Source organism: Mus musculus, chromosome 5 (genome assembly GCF_000001635.26).
Source record: "Mus musculus strain C57BL/6J chromosome 5, GRCm38.p6 C57BL/6J".
NCBI lineage: Eukaryota > Metazoa > Chordata > Mammalia > Rodentia > Muridae > Mus > Mus musculus.
Window position 1 is genome coordinate 110699236 of NC_000071.6, and position 18250 is coordinate 110717485.

Sequence of the window (18250 nt, forward strand, 5' to 3'; positions counted from 1 at the left end):
TTACATTAAATTGGGAACTCTTCAGAAGACTTAACAAAATTTGAAAAAGTATGAATCCAGTGAATAAGATATCGTCAACATATAAAACAAACTTTAACTGCACATGCTTTTTTTTAAAGTCTAGGAAAACATAAATTATAAGTCAGACATAAAACTCTTAAGTTTCTGTTAATTCAAATGAGCTTATAGGATTTGATATTATATATCAAATGATCAGAAGCTAAAAGGCTTTTTACCCAACTGGTGTTTATCTAGGTTCAAATGCTCTTCTCCCAAGAAAAATACATGCCAGGGTTAGTAAGGTGCCATAAGGAGAACTGTTAGTGAAAGATTAGCAAACTACCTGAAGATGTCTTACACAGAATTAACTGTGCACAAGGAAGGAGAAATGAAAGTCACAGACAAAGAGTTACACACAGACACTTAAATCTCCCATCAGCCCTTCTAGATGGAAAAAGCCAGCTGAATCACTAACTTCACACACTACGACATGTGAGGACTCCTACTAACAAAACTCTCATCACCTACACAAAGAAACATGAGGTATATGCAGCTCTCTACTCTAATGTGACTGCCTAGAACAACTAATCCCCACTTTTGGACACAGAAGAGACTCCCAGTCTCCTCTGATGTTTTTTCTTCCCTTCCCAGTTTTCCAAAAAAGCCTCAATGTGATTCTGTTACATAGCAAATAAGAAATATTTATGATCTGCAATATTTTAGTTGGCATTTCTATAGTAGCCCAGATAATGGCCTGAAGAAGATTTGGGAACCTGCTAATCCCACTGCTGGAGGTACACAAATCTGAGTAAGGAAAAAATGAGTAACAATGCTCTGTTTTAGTCACTGAATTTTTGAGAAATGTCTGTACTGAGCAAGTATTCATCACCAAGTTTAAACTTGGAAATGTGTGAAGAACTAAAGAACTAATGGTGTCTAGAAACCTAATGCCAATTCACGTGGTCTTACCACTTGCCCCACAGTGTGAACCCTGGCACTGCTGGAACAGAACTGTGGCTACGGCTAAAAGAACGTGCTAGCCCTCAACACCAGTGCAGCACAGGAGGAAAGCAGAGCTGGTTGAATGGGGAGGAGAAAGAGTAGAACAGAGCAGGGCCCGGGACAATGACCACAGGCAAGGCCCCACCATGACCAGCATCACGCTCCAGGCCTGGACTGAGGGACAGACAGAGGCAGTGGACAGCAAAGGCTCTTCAGACATCCCGTGTTCCTGGCACACTGCTCCAAGGCAGTGAGAGCAGACCCTGGACAGTAAGGCCACTTACTGGGCAAGCGGGCCTGGGCCTGCGAGGTAAGCACCAGCCGCTGGGGCGGTGCACTCTGCCCGGCCACCAGCGAGGGGGCCTGGGGCGGGGGCAGGGGTGGGCCTGGGGTGGAGGCCTGGACAGCGGTCTGAGCCCGCAGTTTCGAAGGATGGGCTGGGCCTGCTGCTGTGCTGGAGGTCGAGGTGGGTTGGTGTCGAGGCGCACCGACGGAAGCCTGAGAGTTCTGAAACGGGGCTGCTGCTGCTGTAATCAATAAGGTTGTTTTGTGCAAAGCTGTTAGAGGTTCTTTATAACACGCAGTATTTTACAACCGAATGTTAAATTACATAAACATTATTTCACAGTCTCTCAAATAAGAAGCCCACTCTTAGGACACAAACATGGAGGGGCTGGTACAGTACTTAGGTTGAGAGAAACTTAAGGCTCTGCCTGTTGCCAATCAGTGAGGCTCCCTGTGAGTTCAGAGAACACACAAGGCACACATCCTGGACTAGACAAGGGGCTGTCAAACGCTAACAGCTGTTAGAAAGCACTCTGTAAGCACACAAAAGCTCCTGCTCTCAGCAGTACAGAAACCTCAAACTGCTGTTTTCAGATGAGGCTACAAGACCACTTCTAGGTCTTTCCCTGCCTCTTTACAAGTGAAGCTAAAACAATAGCACCAAATACAGCAGGAAGGCTCAGAACTTTTCCAAACAACCTTGACATACGTTAAGAAAAATACTTTGCAGAAGTCCAATCACCTGCTCAGCCAAGGAGAACTTGCTTTTACAGGGAAAACCCAGTATAAGAAACAAACTCTACATTTACAGTGTTATAAAGCCTGTAAATCTCAGCACTCAGGGGACTGGAAGCAGGAAGACTATGAGTTCTAGAGCATTCTGGGCTACATAGTGAGATCCTGTCTCCAAAAAAAAAAAAGAAAGGCAGGGGAGAAAAAAAAATCTTCAACTCATCAAGATCTGCAGATGGCTCCTTTGTAGGTCATTCAGAGGTGTCCACATTCCCAGGAGTGGCTATAACACTCAGTAGGCCAGGAACAGAATGACAGGAGCTTTCCCACAGTCTTCCATAAAAGAGAGTTCATTATGTGAGATACCTTTTGTATCTGGGTTGGCAGAGAAAGTAGCAATCGGCGGCCGTCCTCGAACCTGGCCCTGTGGAGTGGCGGTGGATGTGTTGGTGTTTGCCATCCGAGGTGGATGTGTGCTGGGGAATGCCACAGTGCGACCCTCAGGCTTCTGGCCATATTGCACAGGCTGAAATAACCTAGATGACCATTGGCCCAAGCAGAAGACACACAGCATCACCACAATGCAGAAAGCAGGTTCTAGAGGACTGCTCCTCAGAGATCAGCTAGGAGGGCAGGCTAAGTAGTATTGAGCAGGAACAAGGTGGATACAAATACAGCTGGCGGGAGATGGTGATAAACTCTGTATTCAAAGGTCATATATCTCAACTGGTAACACAATTACTGTAAATTTTTAGGTGTAGGTCAAAGTATGTTAAGAAAAAAAACCTTGGCCTGTAACATCCATGTTTTAACTATAGTTTTGGGTAAGAGCAAAGAAAAAGCAAATTCTCTGCCTAGTACATATGACAAGACTGCTTATGAAATGGACAGAAATGGCAGCAGCTGGGAAGATGCACAAAGTGCTCAGCTAGGCTCTGTGTGATCACAGAGGTATGAACTCTGTGACCTAGAAAATGTAAGGACAAACAAGAAGCCAACCATAAAAACCTTTTAACAAAGCCCAAGGAAGACAAGTGGATAGTCTTGTCTGTGTTCACACAGCTATAGGCTTCCTGTGTGGGTCTGTGAGGCTTGAGCTGAGCTGCAAAGGAGGCAAGCAGGTCACAGTACCAAGAAAGCCAAGTTTGGAAAAAGCTTGATCTGTACAAATACCCTCCTTATTTCTAAAAAGATAACTACTTTCTATTTTCCTTTTTCACCTCAGCCCAGGATTTTGCTTTTTCTCATCACTGGGTTTAGTCTGTTCAGAAGCAATTACACCCTGACTTCATTCTCTATCTCTCCTACTTCATGATTTCCCTCACTCCAAATCATCATTTATATCATTCTATTACTTGTTTGGTTCTGTATTTTTTTGAGACTGGGTTTCTCCAAGTAGCCCTGGCTACCTGGAACTCATTCTATAGACCAGCTAGCCTCTAACTCAGAGAGCCTCCTGCCTCTGCCTCCCTAGTGCTGGGACTAAAGGTGTGCTCCACCACTGCCTGGCTGTACTGTCACTTATTAAAAACTCCACAGTTGTTGAGTGGACCCCATGTTTGCCTGTGCTACTACCCATGAGCATACTCTGAATTCTTGCAAAAAAAAAAAAAAAATGTCTGACTTGGCCATGCACGTTACTGCCACATCTGATAGCATGCTGTTCTCAGCCCTGACATCCCCTAAAGCTTACTTTATTAAAGATAACCAAGAAAAGTGACTCTCACTGGGGATTTGCTGCCTCTATTTGAGTGTCTTATTAATGTAGTTGTGCTCACTGAAAACAAGGACACTCCGAACATTCTCAAGAACACAGCTTTTACTGGGCAGTGGTGGTGCACGCCTTTAATCCCACCACTTGGGAGGCAGAGGCAGGTAAATTTTTGAGTTCGAGGTCAGCCTGGTCTACAGAGTGAGTTCTAGGACAGCCAGGGCTACACAGAGAAACCCTGTCTCCAAAAACAACAACAACAAAAACAAACAAACAAAAAGAAGAACACAGACTTTCTACACTTGATCTTAGCCAAAAGGCCGAGAATCGATGAACACAGACTTTCTATTCTCAACAGAATGCCTAGAGTCAGCTATAGGAAGGTACTGATCATAGCCCAGGCATCTGACTCCCAACCAGCACACAGTCCTTGGAGCAGTGACTATGCCAGGTGAGCCACATGCTGCTTCTAACCCATGCACATACCTGCTGGCCTTGAGCTTCACTGCTGCTGGTCGGGCTGACGGAGGAGGTGAAGCAAAGACTTCCTCCATGAGTTTCCGAGTCACTTTTTTCTTACACAGTAATTCAGCTTCATGGCGAGTGATTTTATTTTCTAGCCCAATGAGATCAAATATAGAAAGGTCGGTTTCCTAAGAAGAAACAGAAATAAAAAAAGAAGAAAACGTTCTGTAATAGGTGGCAGAGGAAAACACTTGACCAAGAGGCAAAATCTGCTACAAGGCAGGAATCAACTGAAGAGGCTGTTTTATATGGTGTGGTAAGCCTTCTGATGCTCAGGACAGATCTCCTTTCACAGGGGGACAACAGCTATCTGGGCCCTCCTTAGCATCATGTGACAACCTGGAGTGGCAGAGGAGCAGATGCAACCAACCAGTCATCATTTGAACAGTGCAGGAATAAACAGCAGTCTTCCCCAAGAAAAAGGAGGGCAGGTGTTGGCTCTATGTGCTAGTCACACATGCTAGTCACTGTGTGGTGGTGATCCCTGTATCACTCATTGTGTAGACACTACTTACTACTAAAGGGCATCAGTCATGACCATGACAGTGGCAAAAGCAAGTGTCTTGCTTTCCACAGCACCACTAATATTTATTTCTCAGAACTTGAGAAAACAAGAAAAGCAGCATCACACTGAAAAGAATGAAAGAGAGGAAGTGAGTCACAGATGCCCTTGTGCTGCTAGGGCAAGTCAGGTGGTTCAACAGCAGTGGGATAGTTGGCAGCTCCTTTAAAAAGTAGACGAAGTGGCTACATTAGCCAGCAACTCCACTTGAAGTGCACTCACAAAAACAGGAAACCCCAAACTGTAGGAGTGTTCATCAGCTATACTAACAATAGTCACAAGTGGAAACCACCTAGGTATGCATCAACTGACCAAAGGATAAACAAAGCATGGTCTTTCACAGCAGAATGTTATCTAGCCCTTCAAAGGAATGACATCCTGATATATCACAATGAGAATGAAAATATTCTAAGTGTAAGACTCCAAATACAGTTCTGTGAGCTGCCCAAAACAGGGAGGTCCACAGATACAGTGACTCGACAGGAAGAGCTAGAGCAGCAGTTCTTAATCTGTGTGCTGCAACCCCTTGGAAGGAGCAGGGGACACCAAATGACCCTTTCACAGGGGTTGCCTAAGACCATTGGAAAACAGATATTTATATTATGACTATATTATAGTACCAAAACTACAGTTATGAAATAGTAACAAAAACAATTTTATAGTTGGGATCACCACGGCAATGAGGAAGTTTACTAAAGAGCCGTAGCATTAGGAAGGTTGAGAACTACTAAGCTAGAAAGAGGGATTGGGAAAAGATCCACACAACTATGTGGATTGTATCTAAACAGTACTAGAAATTCTAAACTATCTTTCTAAATCTTCTACTTACCTTCCAGAACTCTCTCTCCAGAACTCTGAGAATTAGAGAGGCTGACTTATACTGCAGAGAGCCTGCTGCAAAGGAGGAGCCTGGTACCCGTGGCTCTACTAGTCCAGGATGGTTGCAGATTCGCTGTAGCCGTGTCAGAACACTCAAGACACTGACAAAATGTCCACTCTTCAGAGCTTCCTGAGTCCTGCTCATGAAGAAGCAGCAGAAAGTTCAGTGTGTGTTCATCATGCAGCCTCACCATGACTTTCCTCATCTCCAAAAACACCAAAACTAGCGACATGTCCCAAGACTGGGTTCACAAATTTGTATTTGTAAATTTATTATTAACATTCAAGTCTAACAGATTTTACTGAGTCACTCCAGAGAGCCAGATTTGGGTATAGACCAAATCTCGGGTGCTACACCTTCTCAAGAGGCAGGGTTGTTCCTTTTATAAAAGGACCATGTTTCAGAAACATCAGGATAAAGTGCCCTAACAGACAAATAGAAGCATCCAAAGTGTGTGAAAGGAATCTAGTCCCAGAAAGTGGGACAAGAGCATACCAGAAAGCACACCCCCTGATCCCATAAGGAAAGTGCACAGTGGTAGATGAGATGCCAAGTAGGCCACAGGCCAGACCCTGCTGCAATATCTGACAGAGACCCACAAGGCACACCAGGCTCAGGAAGCTGCAGTATGGAGTAGAGATCTTGAGTGAGAAAGCAGACCACAGCAAGGCATGTCCAGCACCCTAAGGCAGGTAGTGAAGACTGATATCAGGAGCACTTGAGAGTCATGGTGAAATGACTACAGGTTCTAAACCCAAACAACTGATCTAGAGGCTGCCTATAAAGAACCAGGCTCAGGAAGCCTGAGATCCTTGTGGGAAACGCCAGCTTAGTTATGCCAGGGACAACTCAGGTATGTAACAGAGAAAGGGGGGATACTGAGAAGCACTGCCAGGAGGGGATGCCACAGGAAACCTAGCTTGGATAACAGGAAAGCCAAACACAGCCAGCTCTTAGCCCTGTGATAAGGTTCCCTGATCAGGGCAGAGCACAAGAACTAAGTAAGACGCTATCCATCTAGCTTAAGAGAATAGACATGGAATCGAACTTAGACAACAGATATTTTTAAAGTTACCATGTTTGGCTTTGAGTGGGCTAAAACTAAGATTTACTTCCCTGAGTCTAAGAATAATGGACATTTCCAAAGAAAGGGTGGAGGTGAAGGGGGTGCAAGTGGAAGCAGGTGGGAACAGAAAGTAACCTCCCCCTGAGAGCCATAATTAGTATTCCTATGCATCTGGAGAGTGCAATGTAGAAATGAGGTTTATAAATCAGGTTTATAAATGGTGTCCAGAAACCTGGTTCCCAAGTGCAAAAATGGGGCCAAGGTGCACAAAGTCATAACACATTAGCTCTTGAATTGTGGCTCAGAGAAAAGGGGGAAAAAAAACATGAAAAGGTCTCACTGCCATTCTACTCAGAGCAGGAATCACAGAACCAACAAAGATCATTAAGACAAGGTGTGCCGGATCCAAAGTCATGACCTCTCACATCTCCACAACATATGACATCACTTCCAAGCACAAGTACCTCACTACTCTGTGGCACTGGCATAGTCACAGATGAACAAGTTCCATTCCCTAAACAATGACTTGTCAGAGCTCCTGCTTAAAGGACAACTGTGGTGGTTTGAATGGGTTCGGCCACCACAGAGTCAATGCCTGGTCATAGGGAGTGGTGCTATTAGGAGATGTGGCTTTTTTGGAGTAGATGTGACCTTGTTGGAGGAAGTGCCTCACTGTGTAGGCAGGCATTAAGGTCTCCTATGCTCAAGCTCCACCCAGACAGAACTAGAGTTTCCACCTGGCTGCCTTCGGATTAAGACGCAAAAGTCCTGGCCTTTGTGCACACTGCCATGCTTCCCTCCATGATGATAATAGACTAAACCTCTGAAACTTACGCCCCAATTAAATGTTTGCCTTTATGAGTTACTTAGATCACAGTGTCTCTTCATAGCAATAAAAGCCTAACTAAGACAATATACTAAGGAATTTAAGGGTAACTGAAGGGTTTTTCCTTTATCTGCTGGTGGTGGCATTTGACCTACATGGAAGCTCCAACTCCTTTCTCACAAAATTACTTCTAACTAGAACTAGCACATCACTAAGGTCAACAAAAGAAAATGTCAACATTTTGCTGAAATATTTGACAGAAACCAGTGCTACAGCAACATGGCCGAATATTTTCTGCTTGTGTATATGGAGGTTGATTGAACACAGTAAATGCTGTGAAGGTGCATTCACTGCTCCTACTCTAGACTAAATGACAGGCAAGAGTTGGGGGGTGAACTGTTTAGGTCATAGGATGATATAACATGGCATGGTTAATATGCCCCACTGGCTTCCTTCCAGAAAGACCATACTGACCAGGTGGAGTAATGGCTACTTTCAAAGAGTAAGCTGGTCAATCGTCTGCATCCATATTAACTACCCAGATATGATGGTTCAAATATGCTTAGCCTCCAGGAAGCGGCAATATTAGGAGGTGTGGCCTTGTTGGAGGAAGTGTGCCACAGTGTGTGGCAGGGTTCCTATGCTCAAGCTCCACCCAGTGCAGAAGAGAGACCTTCCTATCTGCAGATGATAGTCTTCTCCTGGCTGCCTTCTGATCAAGATGTAGAGCTCCTCCAGCACCACTGTCTGCCTGCATGCTGTCACGCTTCCTGCCATGATGATAATGGACTGAACCTCTGAAACTGTAAGCCAGCCGCAATTAAATGTCCTTTATAAGAGTTGCCTTGGTCATGGTGTCCAGTCACAGGAATGGAACCCTAAGACAACAGGCTAACACAAGCAGGAGCAGCACGCAGTGGAATAGATATCAAGCTACAATGGCAGGTGTGTAGATTAAGCATATATAATACCCGAGTAAGAGAAAGGGAAGAGAGGGTTTTCTGGAGCCTTCAGAGTTCCTGGTTGCCTCACTCATAGGCTCACTTACTGAGGCAACAGGGTGCATCGGCTTCTCATTGGTCAGGTAGGCAAACCAGCACTTACCTAGGCTGTAGGATGACATCCTCATATAAGGCCTTCTGACGACTGGAAAGGCGGCACTTCAGAACATGCTCATATTTCCTGGTTAGCTGTTTCTCCACATCTCTCTTGGTTCTCCTCAAAATAAATGGCTGTGTGACCTGGAGAAAATAATAACCATTTTTCTCGCCATGGTGTACTTAGCAGAGGGCAGATAAACTTTAAATGAGTCAGCTGTAGTCACAGAAGCAAACATACCCTGTGTAACCTTATGACCATTTTGTGATAGTAATCCTGGTTTTCCTCATTGGGGGCTTTCAGAGGAAAGCTCAGATAAGGCCTGGAGATCCCAGGAATGAGGAAGTGCACCATGGTCCAGAGCTCCAGGAAAGTGTTGTGCAGAGGAACATCGATCAGAAGCAGGCGCTGCTGGCTATAAACAAAATGGGGCAATGTTGGAACTTTGAAAACATAAGTAGGCTGCATAACTTTTCTACAGCAATGTATGAGAAAAGTGGAGACAGAAACTCTACATATGCCTTCAGGGAACGGACGGGCACAGTGGCACACACAGCACTTGGGGAAGAGGAAACTGAGTCAGAGGCAGGCAGACCTTTACATTCAAGGCCAGTCTGGTCTACATAGAAAGCTCCCGTATAACCAAGACTACATAGTGAGACCCTGTCTCAAAGAAAAGGACTGAACACAGGGATGCTGTGTCTCTTAGGTCCAACAATGCTGTGACAAAGGAGAAGGAAATTTCTTTTCACTAAATTGATATATGTATGCAATGATTTAAATTTCTTTAATGAATCTTTAGGTAAGAACAGCTGGAGATTTGAAGACAGAACACTTGGGTACAGTCAGACCTCTGCAGCTTGAAGATGGCTTCCCAGTGCCGCTCAGTCATGCCCTTCACCCTCTGCATTTCGTCAACAACAAGGCATTTCCAGTGCACCCTTGAGAAGGCAGTGTAGCCCCTGAAGAACTGCTTATAGGACGTGATGCAGATGTGGAAGTTATTGGGCTCGGTCCACTCCTGCAATACAGAAAGAAGCTCCATCTCCCCTGCAACCACCCCGAGGCAAGCTGTGAATATCACCAGCAATACAATCCATTCTGCAGAACAACTACACAAGAAAATTCCAAGGTATTATTATTCTCTGTTCTTCTAGAGCCTAATGGACTTTTGTTGACAATTTAGGCCTCTGTGTCTAGTGTCTAAACACTAGACACTAGACAATTAGGCTATTGTCTAGTGACAATAAGGCACTAGAAATTATCATTGGGAAAATAGATTACCAGAGAAGATACTGGCTTTTATAGTGTATAATCCAAGCAAGGAAGGCAAAAACAACAACAACAAAAACCAAACAAACAAATAAAGATGTCTACATTGCAACTAACGGCAATGAAATTTTTAAAGCAAACTAGAGAATGGGCTATGGTCTAACACATCCTCTCTAAAATTCATGAGCACTGGATCCCCACTGTGGCAGCATTAAGATTGGGACCGTCTTCAGTTCCCAAGAATGAGTCAGTGCTTTATGAAAGGGTGGCAAAGATCCAAGGAAAACCCTTCTGCATTTCTGCCCTCATTTATGTAAGCATACAACAAGAAATATATCACCTTAGAAATTGAAACCAGGTCCGCACCAGCTGCCAAATTTATCAGGAACTTGGTCTTAGATTTCTAACTACGCTCCTGTTCTTTATTAATTATGTTCTCTATGCTTTTTTGTTCTATACTTTTGCAGCAGGAGAAAAATACTAAGATAAAAGATCTTAATAAAAGAAAAATACTATGGTAAAAGATCTTTTAGTAAATTTTGCTTGGCACAGTGTCTAAAAGTGAGCCAAAACTTCAAATGATAAAAACTGATCTATACACATTCAATTGGAAGTTGGCACTATTAAGTAACTGGAGGTCAAAGGAAACTTTTATCTGTCACAAATATTCCTGCTTAATCCAGACAAATCATAAAGAACTCAGGAGGTCTCACACACTCCATTAGTCTTGAGGTAAGTAGTACTGTATTCTCTCTCCAGACAAATACTCCATTCTGAACTATTTTCCTTACAGTATTGGGAACTAAACTCAGGGCCCATACATGTCAAGAAAGCACTCTATTGTCAGGCAGTGGTGGAATATGCCTTTAATCCTAGCACTTGGGAGGCAGAGGCGCAGAGGCAGGTGGATTTTTGAGTTTGAGGCCAGCCTGGTCTATAGAGTGAGTTCCAGGATAGCCAGGGATACACAGAGAAACCCTGTCTCGAAAAACCAAAAAAGAAAAAGCAAGCAAGCAAGCAAGCAAGCACGCACTCTATTACATCTGTAGACCAGAAGGGAAATGGGACCTCAAGCCTAAGCAGCTTTTTCCAGATAAGTGGGAGTCCACCTTGTGTCCTCTCTGCTTCAATTCTAGAACTGAATATACATTTGGTAACTTACAAATATGTCTATGATATGCATTAAGCAGCACGTAACTGTACTCAAAGTGGTGGAAGCAGGAGGACCAAATGTTTGAACCCAGTCTGGGATACTTAAGATTTTAGGTTTAGGGCTGGAGAGATGGCTAAGTGGTTAAGAGCACTGGTTAAAGTCCTGAGCTCAAATCCCAGCAACCACATGGTGGCTCACAACCATCCGTAATGAGATCTAATGCCTTCTTCTGGTGCATCTGAAGACAGCTACAGTGTACTTAGATATTATAATAATAATAATAATAAAAACAAATCTTTTTAAAAAAGATTTTAGGTTTAGAAAAATTAAGGTGTTTAGCTTTATTTTATGCTTAATTACTATTAAGGAACATGAGAGTTATATCTGTGATGATGTGCATGTACCACAACATGCCTATAGAGATCAGAGTACAACTTTGTGGAATTGGTTCTTTCCTTTGTACCTTCATGTGGCTTCTAGGGATCAAATTAGGCTGTCAGGCTTATGGAGTAAGTGCGTTTCAATCTGCCAGGCCATCTCTCCAGTCCCAGTATACCATATTTAAAAGCTATTTAGCTAAAGGCATAATTCCCTGGCACACCTCTTGTTAGGAAATGTGGAACCTATCTCCAGCACTGCAAAACAAAGAAAGAGAGAGGGTGGTGGCAATGGAATGGCACTACCTGTCTCTTTGCTTTGAGTTCTCTGTGGCTGCCAACATAAGAAAGAGTTTTGAGGCCAGGACACCAGCGTTTCAACTCGAGTTCCCACTTGAGTATGTTACAACTCCTCATGACAACAAGATGAGGGCCCCAGTTACCTATGAAAGAAAGAAATAAAAATCTGTGAGATCCAGGTACCTAAAGTTGAGTTTGATCAGAAGTTTAAATACATGGCCCACAAAGAATGCAGAATCCAAGTAAACAAAAACTATTCTCCAGTCGAATTAAACTGCCCAGAGTATTACCCAGGCGTGTCGCCTGCTGCACTGTAACAAAGTCAGGTTCTCTAGAAACACACACATAAAACCAGGACCCACTGATAACCATAAGAACTTCTATCATTTGAGCCTGAGAAAGAACACTTTTCTAAGCTAGGTGTGGTGGCGCATGCCTTTTATCCCAATACTCAGGAAGCAATGGCAAGTAGAACTTTATGAATTCGAGGTCAGCCAAAGCTGCATAGTGAAACTTTATCTCAAAACACAATCTAACCTCCAAGAAAAGCCTTTATCTATGGCAAGCAACTACCCCAAACAAGAAAGCTGCTGACTTGGGACCTCAGGCCTGATTAATCCTTTCCAGTAGCAAGCACCCTGTAGCTCAGACAGGCACCTCCTTAGATAACCGATTCTAGGCAGGGGCATATTCAACTTACCAGTGAAGAATCTTGCCTGAAAACTGTTATTTTAAGTGCAACCCAGAGAGTTGAATGCACATAAGGATCAAAGACAAGAAATGGCTGGTTTTAATATAAAGCTGCACTTCACTTATTTGTGGACATAGCTGAAGTACTGCTACTGATTTTCTAAAAAGAAACTGCTCCAGAGAAAAATGAACCACTGTTTCAGCAGAAGTTTCAGAGAAAAAAACGTAACAAGTTAATAAACCTTTTTTTCCTTATTAGTGGTGATGCTAGGCATCAATCCAGGACCTCTCTAAAAAGTGGGCTGAAGTAATTAATGGCTCTTCCAGTGGACTCAAGTTTGACTCTCAGCACATATTTCAGGTGGCTCACAACTGCCTGTATCTTCAGCTCCAGGAGTACCTAACACCTTTAGCTTCAATAGGCACACACACATAAACACATATGTATCTACACACAGACACATACACGTATACATAATTTAAAAGGTAAAAACACAATGTTTACATCTTAACAGAAAACCTTAGAAGTAAAGAAACAGGGCTGGAGAGATGGCTCAGTGGTTAAGAGCACCGACTGCTCTTCTAAAGGTCCTGAGTTCAAATCCCAGCAACCACATGGTGGCTCACAACCATCTGTAATGAGATCTGATGCCCTCTTCTGGAGTGTCTGAAGACAGCTACAGTGTACTTACATATAATAAATAAATACATCTTTAAAAAAAAAAAAAGAAAAAGAAGTAAAGAAACATGACCAAACATAAGTTTAGAGAAACCTAAAGCAATATTCCTCCTCTCCAGAAAGGAAAATCCTAAACTGGGGCTAGAATGATGGCTTGGCAGTTAAGAGCACTACTTCTCTTGCAGAGGATCAAGGTTTAGTTCCAAGCACCCACAGGGCAGCTCACAGCTGACTATAACACCAGTTCCAAGTTATTTAATGCCTCTTCTGGCCTCTATGGGCACCACACATCCACATGTTACACAGACATTCATATAGTTAGAATACTCATACATATAAGATAAAAATAATAGGTTGAGCATGTGAGTCACTGGTAAAGGCTCTTAGATAGATAAATAAATGAGGTTGGAAAGATAGCTCAGTGGCTAGGAGTGTATGCTGCTCTTGCAGAGAACCGAAGTTCAATTCCCAGTACCTATGTCAGGTGCCTCACAACCACCTGTAACTCCAGCTCTGGGGGATGCCACACTCCTGGTTTTCAGACAAACCGACATAAAAATAAGTTTCTAGGCCAGGCAGTGGTGGCACACACTTCTAATCCCACCACTTGGGAGCAGAGGCAAGGGGATCTCTAGGAGTTCAAGGCCAGCCTGGTTTACAGAACGAGTTCTAGGACAACCAAGGGTACCCAGAGAAACCCTGTCTCAAAAAACTTAAAAAAAAAAAAAGTAAATAACTTTTTACCAAAATGTCCTTATGTAACAATACCAGGAACAATGAATATACACAATGAAATGTTGTCTTGGCTGGTCTGAAACTTGCTATAGATAGATCAGAGATAGATCTCTGTCCAAGTGCTAGAATTAAATGCATGTACACCACCACACCCAGAACAATGAAAATTTCTGTAATTTAAAAAAAAAAATAAACCTAATATGTAACATAAGGCATGTGGTTGTGATCATGTATATGAAGGTGAGGTGAAGGCTGTTTTTCCCAGGGGCCAGGAAGAGCAAAAGTGGCAAATTCACCTAGCTCTTCCTCCTACATATGTGTCCTGCTGAACCAAGCCACAGGACCCTCTGTACACCAAACTCCTCTAAGAGCCTCTCTTTTCTAGCCTCAGCAGCTATCAGCAAAGCGGTCAAGCCCTCCAAACCCAGGCCTGCACTGATGCTATCTTCTGGCTGAAGCCAAGTCACATCTGCACAAAGACCTCAACCCTTCTTCCATATGGACATATACCATCATTCCACTGCACTATCTCTGGATATACCACGGCATTCCAGCCCCACACCCATGGTTCTAGCTCCCTAGTTCCCTCACATATAGTGTGATGAGCTTCCATGTCCCACCTGAGACTCCTCCCTGTAGGTCTGTGTACCAGTCATTCCCTTAAAGATGAAGGACTCACCTACCCATTCCCTCACTAGAAACAACATAAAGACTCCTATTTTAGAAGTACAGACGTTTTCTAACTATGTAGTTCCGTAACATTTTAACCATTGCTTTAAACATTAATTCGAAAATTCTAGAAATAACAACTCATTTAAGTTTTAATTTTTCTGGGAGATGGGGCAATCCTTTTGTCCACACTGTACATGCCATCTGCTTGCTAGTACCTGGTAGAAACACTGGTTATGAGATCCATGGTCATGGTATAGCAAGGCTTGTTCAAATGACACTCTATTTAGTAAAAGTTCTAAAGAGGAAGGGTAGTAAAGCTGGTGTACACACTGGGGTCCTAGAACATGTCTCCTGAAGACGGATAAACTTGTAAATATAGTAAAAACGTTTAACATCCCTTTTCCTTAAATAACAAAATAAAAAGGCAGAGTAATTTTTACATCTTAAATTAGCTATGCACGTGAGTCTACTTTAAAATACATTTAAGGAATGGTGGTACCAGAAGGATTAGCACTTGGAAGGCAGAAACAAGTGGATCTCTGAGTTCAAGGTTGGTCTACTGAGTTCCAGGACAGCCAGGTCTATGTACAAAGACTCTAATCGCAAAAAAATAAATCACTTGGTGATACTAGGCTAAAAACAGAAACAAATCAAAGGCAGGGAATGGGGTAAGGGAGGGGTGGGGATGGACAAGGACTCCAGAAATCAATCTACGTGTATAGATTTCAAAACTGATAATGAGACTGATGAGACAGGTAAGGACACTAGCCATTTCATTAAGCCTGCAGATCTGACTTTGATCCCTGACTCCTGCGTGGTAAAGGAGAGAACCAACTCTGTAGGCTGTTCTCTCACCTCCACAATATATACACATACATAGAAACAAATATTTTTTTTAAAGGGGGTGGGGGAGGTTGTTGGCCTGAGAGGGGTATGGCTCAGCAGTAAAGAGCTCTTTCAAGGACCCAAAAAACCTTCGATCACCACAGATGAAAAAATAAGATAAACCATGATAGAGTGAAATTTAAACAGTAGCCACAAATCCAGCCCTACAAAAGGTGCTAGAAGAAAACTCCAACCCAAGATGGTTAACTAAACCAATGAAAACAAAAGAAATAATCTCACACCAGCAAAACCAAAGAAAGGACGGGCACGCCCTCCCCACCTCCCCAACAATGAAGTAAAAGGAATTAGCAATCATTAGTTATTGATATCTCTCAGACGTGAACTAACAGAATGGCTCTACTAGATGTAATACAATACATGCTAGAGCAAGCAAACATTATGAACAAAATGGACCTGAAAGAACATTTCACTCAAAAACAAAAGAATATACCTTCTTTTCAGCACCTCACAGAACATTATCCAAAACTGACTACTTACTTGGTTATAAAACAAGTCTCAACAGAAACAATAAAAGTAAAATAACCCCAAGCATCTTTTTTTTTTTTTTTTTTTTTTTTTCCTGAGACAGGGTTTCTCTGTGTAGCCCTGGCTGTCCTGGAACTCACTCTGTAGACCAGGCTGGCCTCAAGCTCTGTCTGCCTCTGCCTCCCAAGTGCTGGAATTAAAGGCACATGCAACCACTGCCTGGCAAGCCCCAGTGTCTTAACAGACCATCATGGATTAAAACTGGATTTCGCCATATGCAGTGAGTGGCACATGCCTTTTATCTCAGCACTCAGGAAGCAGAGGCAGGTAGATCTATGAGTCAGAGGCCAGCTTACTATACAAATCAAGTCGAGTACAGCCAGGGCTGTTATACAGAGAAATCCTGTCTGGAAAGCAAAACAAAAACAAACAAACAAACCAAACTGAACCAAACAACATCTCAAAACTGGATTGCAACAACAGAAAGCCTACAAACTCATAGAAACTAAACAACTCTCTACTGAATGACTGCTAGGTCAGGGCAAAAATAAATTTAAGACTTCCTAGAATTCAATGAAAATATATGCACAACATACCCAGACTTATGGGACACAATGAAGTGGTGCTAGGAGGAAAGTTCCTAGCACTAAGCACCTACATAAAGAAATTAGGTATCTCATAAGAGCAACTATGAGCATCAAAATCTCTATAACAAAAAGAAACAAACACACTCAAGAACAGTAGACTACAGGATATGATCAAGCTCAGGGCTGAAACCAATAAAATAGAAACAAAGACAATGCTACAAAGAATTAATGAAACAAAGAGTTAGGTCTCAACAAGATAAGACAACCCCTTATCCAAACTAACTAAAGACACACAGAGAAAATATCCAAATTAACAAATTTAGAAACAAAAAGGGGGACACAACAGACATCAGAAACGTAAAGAATCATTAGGTCATACTTTAAATACTATACTCCACAAAATTGAATAAAAAAAAAATTAAAATAGACTATTTTCCCAATAGGTAAAAGCTAACAAAGTTAAGTCAAAATCAGATAAAGTTAAATAGACCCATAACCCCTAAGGAAATAGAAGCAGTCATTAAAAGTCTCTCAAGCAGCCAGGCAGTGTTGGCGCACGCCTTTAATCCCAGCACTCAGGAGGCAGAGGCTGGCAGATTTCTGAGTTTGAGGCCAGCCTGGTCTACAGAGTGAGTTCCAGGACAGCTAGGGCTACACAGAGAAAAACCTGTCTGGGGGGGGGGGGGGGGGGGAAGATCTCCAAAAAAAAAAAGCCCAGGACCAGATGGTTTTAGTACAGAATTCTATCAGATTTTTAAAGAGCTAACATTAGTACTCCTTAAATTATTCCCCAAAAAAGAAACAGAAGGAATAATGCCAAATTCATCTATGAAGCCAAAGTCACCCTGCCGTCCAAATCATACAGAGATTCAACAAAGAAAATTACAGACCAATTTCCCTCATGAACACTAATGCAAAAATACTCAATAAAACACTCACAAACTGAACCCAAGAGCACATCAAAAAAATCATTCACTATAAAAAAGTAGGCTTCATCCCAGAGATGCAGTGGTTCAACATACAATGCAATCCACCATATAAACAAACTTAAAGAAAAAAAACCATTTGATCCTCTCATCAGATGCTGAAAAAGTCTTCATGATAAATGGCTTGGAGAGCTTAGGGATGAAAGGGACATACCTAAACATAATAAAGGTGATTTACAGTATGCCAATAACCAGCATCAAATTAACTGGAGAGAAAAGCAAAGCAATTCCACTAAAATCAGGAACAAGACAAGGATATCCAGTAGACACTAGATGTCCGCTAGAGTAATAAGACAACTAAAGACTACAAAGTAGAAAGGAAGAAGTCAAAGTATCATTATTTACAGATGATAGGATAGTATATATAAGCAACCCCAAAAATTCTACCAGGGTACTCTTACAGCTAATAAACACCTTTGATGAAGTGGCTGGATTTAAGATTAGCACCTCCCCCTGACCCACCCTGACCCAAAGCAAATGACGAGTGGGCTGAGGAAGAAACCAGGGAGACAACCCCCTTCACAATATTCACAAATAATACAAAACATCTTAGGGTAACTCTAGCCAAGCAAATGAAAGATTTGTACAACAAAAACTTCAATTCTTTGAAGAAAGAAATTGAAGATTATCATCAGAAGATGGAAAGATCTCCCATGCTCATGGATCAGTAGGATTAACATAGTAAAAATGGCAATCCTACCAAAAGGAATCTACAGATTCAAAGCAATCTCTAACACAATT

At 42.4% G+C, this 18250-nt stretch overlaps 1 protein-coding gene and 1 pseudogene across 19 annotated transcripts in view; both read right to left on the reverse strand.

Moving 5' to 3' along the window:
- Nucleotides 1-18250, reverse strand: part of Ep400 (E1A binding protein p400) — a 106555-nt gene that overhangs the window by 34863 nt on the left and 53442 nt on the right. For 14 of the 19 annotated variants that reach the window (XM_006535277.4, XM_017321133.2, XM_030254870.1 and 11 more), the window contains 8 exons: nucleotides 11796-11932; nucleotides 9539-9708; nucleotides 8928-9102; nucleotides 8694-8830; nucleotides 5647-5833; nucleotides 4217-4383; nucleotides 2386-2555; nucleotides 1287-1529 (listed from right to left, as the gene is read on the reverse strand). In XM_006535277.4, coding sequence (XP_006535340.1) covers nucleotides 1287-1529; nucleotides 2386-2555; nucleotides 4217-4383; nucleotides 5647-5833; nucleotides 8694-8830; nucleotides 8928-9102; nucleotides 9539-9708; nucleotides 11796-11932 — 1386 coding nt within the window. The remainder of the gene's footprint in view (nucleotides 1-1286; nucleotides 1530-2385; nucleotides 2556-4216; nucleotides 4384-5646; nucleotides 5834-8693; nucleotides 8831-8927; nucleotides 9103-9538; nucleotides 9709-11795; nucleotides 11933-18250) is intronic. The other 5 variants (XM_030254872.1, XM_017321135.2, NM_173066.1 and 2 more) reach the window with 1 other exon arrangement.
- Nucleotides 3902-4062, reverse strand: Gm52847 (annotated as a pseudogene).